At 41.3% G+C, this 12,287-nt stretch overlaps 1 protein-coding gene across 1 annotated transcript in view; it reads right to left on the bottom strand.

Annotated features, from left to right (window-relative positions):
- Nucleotides 1-12,075, bottom strand: part of LOC309554672 (intercellular adhesion molecule 1-like) — an 89,811-nt gene extending 77,736 nt beyond the window's left edge. The window contains exon 1 of the mRNA XM_082256381.1: nucleotides 11,652-12,075. Within this exon, the coding sequence (XP_082112507.1) occupies nucleotides 11,652-11,709 (58 nt within the window). The 5' untranslated portion in view covers nucleotides 11,710-12,075. The remainder of the gene's footprint in view (nucleotides 1-11,651) is intronic.
- Nucleotides 12,076-12,287: the final 212 nt, after the last annotated feature.

Below are 12,287 nucleotides of genomic sequence, written 5' to 3'. Positions count from 1 at the left end.
TTTTCCTTTAGATTTACCAAAACCATATAATATGAGGTCAAATGTAAACACTTTCAATTTGTATGCAATCAGGCAGGCCCTTGCACTACATAGTTGAAGGTAAATCTAAAGGAAATCTAACAACAAAAGTTGTATAGTGTGTATCCAGCTTAGGTATGACCTCATATTATATGGTTTTGGTAAATCTAAAGGAAAAAAATCCAATGATAATTGTATAGTGTGTATCAGTGTTAATTTTGGCAGCAAATTTCAATTTAGTTTTAGTCTTAGTCTTAGGACTAAAATGGCATTTTAGTTTTAGTCCTATTTTAGTCTTCTGCAAGTGTTTTAGTTTTAGTCGTATTTAGTCGACTAAAACTCCAGTATATTTTAGTCGACTAAAACACCCTACATTTTAGTTGACTAAAACTCATTTTAGCCATCTATAATCGAATGGGTGTAGTTCAATTGTAATTTGTAATGCATTATTTAAGCATTTCTCTACAATTTCCAAACTCATTATATACTACTGCTGGTCCTGGAGTGAAAAATCTAATATGTTATTATTTATGCTTTGAGCATGCACCAGTGTTAATTTTTGGCAGCAAATTTCGATTTAGTTTTAGTTATAGTCTTTTGACTAAAATGCCATTTTAGTTTTAGTCGTATTTTAGTCATCTGAATTGTGTTAGTCGACGAAAACGTTTTAGTCGGTTTTAGTCGACAAAATTAACACTGGTGTGTATCCAGCTTAACATTGGCATACAACACTCCTATCGTTTACTAAACAAGGCACACAATATTTTTTACAAAGGAGTACCTGGTACAAAAGGTACAAAAGTTAATTTCTCTTGAATAACTTTTTCAAACATTTAATTGCTAAAAGAATATGTAAACCCAGCATTGAAATTTCCTGATATGTGCCTGCTGTACCATGTACTTGTATTATTATTGTTATACAGGATTTATATAGCGCCAACAGTTTGCGCAGCGCTTACAATATAAACTGAGACAATACACCAAAAGTACAATTCAGGGAACTGGAGAAAGTGCAGAGAAGGGTAACCAAACTGATAAGAGGCATGGACTCCAGAAAGAGAAAATTTTGAACCTGTAGAAATCATTAGTAAGACCTCATCTGGAATATGCAGTTCAGGTTTGAGCAGCGGATCTCAAACTGATAAGAGGCATGGAGGAGCTCAGCTATGAGAAAAGATAAGAGGAACTGAATTTATTCTCTCTTGAGAAGTGGAGATTAAGGGGGGATATGATCAACATGTACAAATACATAAGGGCGGTCATATAGTGAACTTTGCGTTGAGTTATTCACTTTAACCACTTCAGCCCCGGAAGATTTTACCCCATTCCTGACCAGGCCCTATTTTGCAATTCGGCACTGCGTTACTTTAACCAATTGCTCGGTCGTGTGACACTGTACCCAAACAAAATTTACGTCCTTTTTTTCCCACAAATAGAGCTTTCTTTTTGTGGTATTTGATCACCAGGGTGATTTTTATTTTTTGTGCTATAAACAAAAAAAAGCAACATTCTGCTATAGGACATTCCCAAAAAAAAAAATTTTAAAAATCAAAATTTTTTAACATCTTAGGCCAATTTGTTTTTTTCTACATATTTTTGGTATAAAAAATTGCAATAAGCGTATTTTGATTGGTTTGCGCAAAAGTTATCGCGTCTACTAACTACGGGAAAGATTTATGTCATTTTTATTGTTTTTTTGTTTTTTTACTAGTAATAGCGGCGATCTGCAATTTTTTTTAGCAGGACTGCGACATTGGGGCGGACAGATTGGACCCCTGACTGACATTTTTGACACTTTTGGGGGTACCAGTGACATTACTACAGTAATCAGCGCTAAACATATGCACTGTTACTGTAATAATGCCATTGGCAGGGAAGGGGTTAACCCTGTGGGTGATCCAGGGGTTAAATGTAAGCTTAGGGGAGTGATTCTAACTGTATGGGGGTTGGGCTTCTGAAATGATCACAGAGACATGTAATCCTATATAGCAGGATCACATGGGCTCTATGATCATTCCAGGGAGAAGAACGGTCAGCTGTGTTTACAACAGCTGACTGTCCTCTCTCAGCGAGGAACGATCCCGGGTGTCAGGCGGCAATCGGAGCCGCCTGCCCGCTGCATCGGCTTCCAGGCTGATGAGCGGGAGCACGCCGCCTGTGGCGCGCACTCGCCCCCTAGACTCCCAAGAGCGAGTGCCGTACATGTACGGCGATTTGCCTGGGAGCGGCTGCCTGCAGCAGCACATCTGCGGCAGGCAGGCGTAAACAGGTTAAGGTCAACACAGAGGACAAGGGGCACTCTTTACACCTAGAGGAAAATAGATTTCATCTCCAAATACGGAAAGGTTTCTTCACCGTAAGAGCTGTAAAAATGTGGAATAGACTCCCTCCAGAGGTGGTTCTGGCCAGCTCACTAGATTGCTTTAAAAAAGGCCTGGATTATTTCCTGTGTGTACATAATATAACTGGGTACTAATATTTATAGGTAAAGTTGATCCAGGGAATATCCAGGGAAAGACCTCCCTGAAGAGATTAATTTTCAGGGATGGCCTAAAAAGTAGACAGAGTAGGAGATAACCGGACAGATTGGGGTAGTGAGTTCCAGAGGATGGGAGAGGCTCTGGAGAAGTCCTTGGGACAAGCATGGGAGTATAATAATAATGATGGAATGTACCAGCAGACCTGTTAAAGGTCACCAGGCAGCTCTTAGTGTTGTTAGAAGACCCTAGTCTTCCTCTTCATTAGTGCATTCCATTGTGATTCTATTAACACTGACTGTTAAAGCCAAGAGGAAGGGGGAGGGGGGGGGGGTTTCCACCAAAATGTGTTGGCTGTATTTGATGCTCTTAAAGCCGAACTATACTGCAACAAGCCCCACAAACTGAAAATGCTATTTCATTCATTTTTAGGATTCATATCACACTCACTTACAAATCACTTTAAAAAACAACCCCTAGCCATGGCCATTTTGAGTAAGGGCAGATGATTCATGTAGCGTTAACTTACTGGAATCCCTCTGCCCTTAGCTCAGGCATGCAGGCAGGAGGGTGTACTTAGCCCCCTCCTCCCCTCCTGAAGACTCATGGAATGTATGACACCATTTGGAAAAAGGGAAAAAAAAGGTTTAAAACAAGTAAATATGATATACATTCCTATCTAATTACTAAAGCTAGCAGCATAGGGATTAAAAATAGTTCATGTTAATTGAGAGTGTGAAGTTCTGCTTCAACCATTAAATATTTCAGAAAGACCTTTAAAGCGGTAGTATCCCGCTTTTTTACACTTTTACCTACAGGTAAGCCTATAATAAGGCTTACCTGTAAGTACAATTAATATCTCCTAAACCGGCACGGTTTAGGAGATATTTGCAGTGCATGCAGCCGCTCACGCGAGCGGCGCATGCGCTCTGAAGGTCCGGGGGGACCTTCAGTTTTCCTTGCCGGGAGCTTGCCGGAAAATCACTCCTGCGCGCATGCGCGGGAGTGACGTCGGCGCGGCTCCGGCCGATCACAGTGCCGCCGAACCCGGAAGAGACGCCGAGGGATCATGGCAGCGCCCGCAGCGATGTCCGGGGGTCCGTGTCGGGGCTTTGTTCTAAGGTAAGTAATACATAATGAGCTAGTATGCGATGCATACTAGCTCATTATGCCTTTGTCTTGCAGGTTTTTTTTTTTTTTTTTCAATTTTTTGGGTTTACAACCGCTTTAAGTGAAATGAACTTTTGTACCAGACGCTCCTTATTACACTGTCACATCCAAGATTTTACCATCTTGATTATTTTCTTCCTGTATTTACCATTTCCTTCAGACCATGCAGGAAATACCACTATAATGCCAAGATTAGTCACGCCTATAAAGCCACAAATTGTCACACGAGGGAGTAAGGTCAAGATGGCATTCCATGGACTCTCTGCTTCAGTCCTCTGTCTAGGAAAGCATTTTACCAACCAAAGATACTCATTTTGGTAGTTTAGACTTTAGACAATAGGAAAATAGTCAAGAATCACTGTTTTCCAGTCACAGTCCCAAGTTTTTGAGGTTTGTCCCTGGCAACATCCCTAGATTTCAGCACCCCAGTCTCAGCTTGGTAATATTTTGGGTTATGCATAGTTTTTAATTTAAGTCAAGTCCCATTGTCATTCCACTTCACGTGAAGACATACAATGAAATGAAATGTGTCTCGCAGGACCATGGTAGTACACATTGATTAAATATAAAAATATACGAAAATAAAACACAATAAAGAACTTAAAAAATAGAAAAGGCTCTACATACTTCTTAACTATATTACTAGCAGAAGAAACTTACATAGAGCTCCTTGATCCTCTGAGACAGTACTAAGGAAGACAGTATAGCAGGCCCCATAATATGTGTGGTCTTATCATGAACATATACCCCCACTGTTCGGGGTTATCTGACACAAGTGATTTACGGCCCATTTTATCTTACTGACTCCAAAAATATGGGGCACATTTTATCCCACTGCCACCAATAATTTGAGGGTTATTTTATTCCACTGGCACCAATGAATTCGGCTCATTTTATCCCACTGACACCAATAATTTGAGGGTTATTTTATTTGAATGGCACCAATGAATTGGGCTCATTTTATCCCACTGCCACCAATAATTTGAGGGCTATTTTATTCCACTGGCACCAATGAATTCGGCTCATTTTATCCCACTGACACCAATAATTTTAGGGTTATTTTATTCGAATGCACCAATGAATTGGGCTAATTTTATCCTACAGCCACTAATAATTTGAGGGTTATTTTATTCCACTGGCACAATGAATTGGGCTCATTTTATCCCAGTGCCACCAATAATTTGAGTGTTATTTTATTCAAATGGCACCAATGAATTGGGCTCATTTTTTCCCACTGACACCAAAAATTTGAGGGTTATTTTATTCTACTGGCACCAATGAATTGGGCTCATTTTATCCCACTGCCACCAATAATTTGAGGGTTATTTTATTCGAATGCACCAATGAATTGGGCTCATTTTATCCTACTGCCACTAATAATTTGAGGGTTATTTTATTCGAATGCACCAATGAATTGGGCTAATTTTATCCTACTGCCACTAATAATTTGAGGGTTATTTTATTCCACTGGCACAATGAATTGGGCTCATTTAATCCCACTGCCACCAATAATTTGAGTGTTATTTTATTCAAATTGCACCAATGAATTGGGCTCATTTTATCCTACTGCCACTAATAATTTGAGAGTTATTTTATTTGACTGGGACCACTGAATTGGGCTCATTTTATCTCACTGACACCAATAATTTGGGCCTCATTTTATCCTATTGACACCAATAATTTTGAGCTAATTTTATCGCATTTACACCAATAATTTGGCACTCATGTTATCCAATGTTGGAACTTTTTTCACCCCCACTAACATAATCAGTCAGTGCTTCTTTTACAACCACTGATGCCAACTGGCACTTAATTGTTCCACTGCTTTGCGCACTACTACTGGATGATTATGGTAAACTTCTTCCTGGGATTACATCAGTGTGTGCATTGGAGGCAGGGGAGGGTGTGGGGTGAGTAAGGAGCATGTCTACCCCCTAAGCAAATACTTTTAGAAAGTTATATTTTTGCATAGGATTTTATGACGACTTCAGTAGCAGATTGGGGTGACAATGAGGTAAAAGCAGGAGCACTTTATGGTGTCTGCTATACAGCTTGTTTGTTAGATTTGTTCATTTTGTGCAGGGTAATGTAGCTTTTGTATCAGATTTAATACTATACTGAACAAAATAATCAATGCAACACTTGTTTTTGCCCCCTTTTTTTATAAGCTGAACTGAAAGATCTAAGAAAACTGGGATTCATCCGTGGAGAGAACACCTCTCCAAAGTGCCAGACACCATCGAATGTGAGCATCTGCCCACTCAAATCGGTTACGACAACGAACTGCAGTCAGGTGGAGACCCCAATGAGGATGAGCATGCAGAAGAGCTTCTCTGAGACGGTTTCTGATAGTTTGTGCAGAAATTCTTTGGTTATGTAAACCAATTGTTGCAGCAGCTGTCCGGGTGGCTGGTCTCAGACGATCTTGGAGGTGAAGATGCTGGATGTGGAGGTCCTGGGCTGGTGTGGTTACACGTGGTCTGTGGTTGTGAGGCCGGTTGGATGTACTGCCCAATTCTTAGACACGCCTTTGGAGACGGCTTATGGTAGAGAAATGAACATTCAATTCACAGGCAACAGCTCTGGCGGACATTCCTGCAGTCAGCATGCCCATTGCACGCTCCCTCAAAACTTGCGACATCTGTGGCATTGTGTGATAAAACTGCACATTTTAGAGTGGCCTTTTATTGTGGCCAGCCTAAGGCACACCTGTGCAATAATCATGCCGTCTAATCAGCCAATGCCATCTTAAGAGCATTATAGACCCCTGGGCAATGCAGTGCACTGGGGCTTCACCTACACAATCACCCACAAGAATAAAAATGCTAATTATCGATAAGGCGGTATTTATTGGTACAGCAGTGCCAGGCTAATGAAAGCTTCCAAATTCAGCGGCTGGGTCCGGTGAACACACATACATGGATGGGAGTCAGACTCGACTGTCCTGTGTGTGTCTGTTCCCGTGGAGGCGAACAGGCACTCCTGCACTTGTGGGCTCCCCCTCCATGGCCGACAGCAGCGCAGGGCCAATAGGCGCTTGGCACCTGCTAAGTTCGGCAGTGGGATGCACACGGAATCGGGACTATTGCTTGGCTGGGGCTGGGTCGCTGGGCAGTTGGGGCCCCTGGGCAACTGCCCAGTGTGCCCATTCGGTAAGATGGCCCTGTAATCAGCATCTTGATATGCCAAAACTGTGAGGTGGATGGATTATCTCGGCAAAGGAGAAGTTCTCACTAACACAGGTTTAGACAGATTTGTGAACAATATTTGAGAGAAATAGGCCTTTTGTGTACAAAGAAAAAGTCTTAGATCTTTGAGATCAGCTCATGAAAAATGGGGGCAAAAACATTTTGCTCAGTGTATAAAGCAGAACAGCAAGATAATAAATTGAATTCTGCAGTCATGACATCATTTGTTGGTTAGAGAAACACTTTATTTTCCTAAGTAGTGTATCAACAACTGACCTCACTAATGCATAATCCGCAAACAAAAAACTCTGCTCCATTCTTTCTCTAGAGACCGGATTATCCCCCCCCCCCCCCCCCCACTGGGTGCCACCATCTTGCCTCTCACACAAGATAGGGAAGGATCAATCACAGCCTGCACATCAAAGATACCTCCGCCCCCGTCTGTCAGTAATGTACAATTGTTCTCTGTACAGGTCAGTGACTGGGGGGGTCACGGATGGTAAAGATAGATGTGAAGTGGGTAGCTGTTGACTTTTTACAAAAAGTTAATATTTGCAATTCAGTAACAACATAATCTAAATAGGTTTCATGGGTCAATTGTTGACCTGCTGGACAAAAGAAAGGCTTACATTGTTGTAACTTCCAACTGTCCCTAGTTTGGAGGAGCGGTTCCTCTTTTGGGACCTAAACCCTCTGTCTCTCATTCCTCTTCATTTATTATTATACAGGATTTATATAGACAGTTTACACTTTACAACATTCATTTGGAACTCTTTTTTAAAAAAAAGGGCTAGGTGTAAGATGTACAGACCTCTATAAATGTACCAAATAACTACCTAAACTGTTTTACTACAATACAGGCGGTCCCCAGGTTACAACCATCTGACTTACAAACGACTCCTACTTATAAACAGAGGGAGACAACAGGAAGTGAGGAGCAATCCAGCCATATAGGAAGAGAAATTCCCTCCTGTAAGAGTTATCATGGGAAAATGGTGTCTCCACTGAAGCTTTATCACCAATCCTTGTTTCCACAACAACCCAAAATGTTCAAAATCCAGTTGTCATAGGAACAGAAAGTGAGGTGAATGTTTCGGAACAAGGGTACAGACAGCAAAATAAATGTTACAGGGGTGTTAACCCTTCCCTGTGCTATCCAAAAAAAAATTAAAAATTATTCTTTTGGCTGGAGCTACACTTAAAAAATGTGCCTGTTCGGACCTACAAGCAAATTCTACTTAAGGACAAACCTACAGACCCTTTCTTGTTTGTAACCCGGGGACCGCCTGTACACCTTTCATCACTTTTCATTCTAAATGATTGCATTTGTTAATAAATGCAACGTTATACAATGCAATAAAACATACTTTGTGTTAAAAGGTGTCCCTTTGTCTTATCCTAGAAAGTTGGGATATATTCCCCTACATCTATCTATTCAAACTCTGTTTGATGCTTTGGAATGCTATGGGAGCCCATGTACAACTGGGATCCTTTTTATGTTTCTACAGATCCCACATGGCAGCAACGTGCTACGGCACAGTAGAGCGTTTCAGACATTGTACAGCATCATGGAACAGAATAGGTAATGAATGTATGTATGTTCATAGAGGATAATATTGCTGCCCAGGCTCAGTAAAAAAAAGTGTTTAAAGTGATATTAAAGGCAGGTTTTTTAAAAATAAAAAGCGTATCATACTTAACTGCTCTGTGCAGTGGTTCTGCACAGAGCAGCCCCAATCATCCTCTTCGTGGGACCCCCGCCTGGTGCTCCTGGATCCGCACTCCTGCCGAGTGTCCCTATAGTAAGCAGCTTGCTATGGGGACACCCTAGGAGGCTCGCTCCTGAGACGCTGCTCTGTGTGTCCATTCTCACACAGAGCACACTCAGTCCCTCATCGGCTCACTGGCTGTGATTGACAGTAGTGGGAGCCAATGGCTCCCGCTGCGGTCTCAGCCAATGAGAAGGAAGAGACCGGGGAGAACCTCTGCTCTCATACACATCGCTGAGTCAAGATGGGGCTCAGGTAAGTTTAACCACTTCTGTATCGGAAGGATTTACCCCCTTAATGCGGTCATGCGATGCTGTACCCTAATAAAATGTATGTCCTTTTTTTCCCCACAAACAGAGCTTTCTTTTGGTGGTATTTGATCACCTGTGTGATTTTTTTTGCCTATAAACAAAAAAAAAACAATTCTGAAAAAAAAAAAAACATTTTTACTTTCTGCTATAAAACATTCCCAATAAAAAAAAATTTAAAAATCAAAATTTTTATAATTTTAGGCCAATTTGTATTCTGCTACATATTTTGGTAAAAAAAAATCCCAATAGATGTATATTGATTGGTTTGCGCAAAAGTTATCGCATCTACACACTAGGAGATAGATTTATTTCATTGTTTTTTATTTATTTATTTTTTACTAGTAATGGCAGAGATTAGCGATTTTTAGCGGGACTGCGACATTGCGGCGGACAGAACGGGCACCTAACTGACATTTGTGACACTTTTGGGGGGACCAGTGACATTACTACAGTAATCAGTGCTAAATATATGCATGGTTACTGTACAAATTACACTGGCAGGGAAGGAGTTAACACCAGGGAGTTAAATGTGTCCCTAGGGGGTGCTTTCTAACTAACTAGCTTGCTGCATTTACACAGCCTGAGGGAGGAGCATGCATGTTCCGAACGCGAGCACCCCCCTGCCACTATTGGATGTAAGCCTGGATACTGAACGCTGCCAGAAACACAGGAAGTGTCGGACTCCACCGGCACAGCCAGGACCACGGCCGCCACAGTCTACTTCCCTAACATCCCTGCAGTGTTGCAGATGAACCATCACCATTTGCTGATCAACTATTTCCTCTGTGTCAGTTACTACGTTGTTTTTATGTAATAAATAACCTTTTAATCTACACTGAGGTAGTGCAGCTTTTCTTCTCCTACCCCTTTTTGCATTTACACAGAGACCTGTGTTCCTAAATAAGAGGAACACAAGATCCCTGTGTTCATAACTGACAAAATAGTGGTCTGCCGTGTTTACAATGGCAGACCGCCATTCTGCCTCCATGGGGAGCAATCGCAGGTGCCCGGCAGCAATCGCGGCTGCCGGACCCGCTGATCAGCTTCCCCTGTGGGGAATGGGCGCGCACGCGCACCCTCGCACGCCCCTGCTAGCGGTCCCATGAAATGAGGAACAGCTACATCATTTTGCAGGACAGAGCCGACCTGCCACCATATAATTACGGCGGCTGGTCGGCAAGTGGTTAAGGGGGGCTGCTGCACACAGAAAGTTTTTTACCTTCATGCGTAGAATGCGTGAAGTTAAAAAAACAGCCTTAACAACCATTTAACCAGTTCAGAAGCAAATGTCCCTGGTAACTATTTTAATAAAAATTGTCAGCTACGTTGGGAAGAGTGATGTGTAGACATGATGTACCATCTTCGTATACTATACACTGAATTTTTAAAGCAGCTTTTACATAGAAGTTTAAGCTTTTGGTTCACACCTGAGCATTTTCTGGAAGAACTTCAGTGGTCGATCTTATCTAAGGCAGAGTGACACAACATAGACATTAGTGGGAGTGCCTAAAAATCACCTGAAAACGTACATCACGTGTTTTTCACATGGTTTCTTGCCTCTCCTTCCCCTAGTAGCTAGCTTTCCATTGGCTAAAAAAAAGATTGAAGCCTTTTTTTCGTGATTTTTTTTTACCAAACATATGTAGCAGAAAACAAATTGGCCAAAAATTTTAAAAAAATGTGATTTTTACATTTTTTGGGGGGAATTTCATATAAAAAAACGTTAAAAATATTGTTATTTTTTCAAAATAAACGCTTTTTTTTGTTTATAGCGCAAAAAGTAAAAATCGCACAGGTGATCAAATACCACCAAAAGAAAGCTCTATTTGTGGGAAAAAAAGGACGTAAATTTTGTTTGGGTACGGCATCGCACGACCGCGCAATTTTTAGTTAAAGTCGCACAGCGCCGAATCGCAAAAAGTGGCCTGGACGTAAGACAGCAAAATCCTCCGGTGGTAAAGTGGTTAAAATCTTCTTTCTCCATTTGGACCCTCAGGTCACAATAATTCATGTGCTGGGCAGCATGCCAACTCTTGGTGGCATAACACATTTAGATTTGTCTCTAGCAATGACGTAATCCCTACGGAGCTGTCTGTTCTCTTTGTATTGTGTGGGATTTTTCTCTGAATACTTCAATTTCGTTCCACAGCCCGAAAAGTTACCCTAAATCGAGAACGTCCTGGACTTAACCTGGTCATACACTAGAAGAATATTATTGAATATTTCTCATTTTCAGAACGTTTGTTTGATTTTCTAATCATTAGCTGATGTCTACGCCACAACCGTTTCCAAATGTATAATGATGAGAAACACTAAAGGAGCAGGATGGAAACATTTTCCTTGAATGAATACATTCCTAAGAGTGTTTACATTTTGGAAATTCTATTCATTCCGTAATCAAATGTAAAAAGCACACACATTTTTGAAGTACTTTCGAAAAACATTCGTCAAGTTTCTCTTGGCATTTTCAAATGTACGAATGAGATTTTTTTTTAGCGAACGTTCATATGAAATCAACCAGTGTATGGTCACTGCAAACCCCTATGAAACCTTAACGTACAACTTAATAAAAAAAACATCTACGTATATATAATTTACCAGCACAGCCGGTAAGTGCTACTTGTTGCTAAAATTAGCATTTGGAAAGAGATAAGGCTGGTGTTTTGTACCAAAAAAGGTATTATCCTCATCTTAAAGACACAGTGTATCAGAGCCTACCTGAATGAATGAGGACAGTCACATGGAGTAAAGTCAGAAGGATCAGATAAATGCCCATGGTGAGGTATTATCCAGAAGTTTAGCTCTATGCTGTAATGCACAGGATCCAGTAGAGTCAATAGTTTTCCCTCCAATCCCTTCTGTTTTAGAGCTCCGAAATCTTAAAGTCTGAGCACTTCCACTCGGTTTCCTGTAGGCTGGACCTTTCCGTCTCAGGTTCTGCTTGGTTTTAAAGGAGGTTTTTATTTAAACACATGTGAAAGGCTCCCTCTTCTCTCTCTGGTTCCTAATGGCTCCTCTCACGGGTCTGTTCTATGTAATAGATTACAGCTGTCTGCAGGTCTCTGCTGCTCTCCCCTCCTTTTCTATGTCAGCAATTGTTGCAGCCCACTCCTCTACTTCTCCGTCTCTCTCTGCTCCTTTCTCTTTCTATAATGAGAAGTAGCAGGGGGGATTTCCAAATTAATGAGGAACCTTGCACAGTCCTATCACTACGAGGTCACAATAATTGGAATTTCCCAAAAAACCTTTATCCTCAGCCAATAGCTAACTGTTGCTATATGGGTAACCCTGGACTCTGCACTGTCTTTTCAGGCTCACATTCAATCCCTGTCCAAATCATGCTGCCTTAACCTC

This window comes from Pelophylax lessonae (assembly GCF_965119305.1).
Source record: "Pelophylax lessonae genome assembly, chromosome: 4".
Lineage (NCBI taxonomy): Eukaryota > Metazoa > Chordata > Amphibia > Anura > Ranidae > Pelophylax > Pelophylax lessonae.
This window is presented reverse-complemented; position numbering and strand designations above follow the sequence as displayed.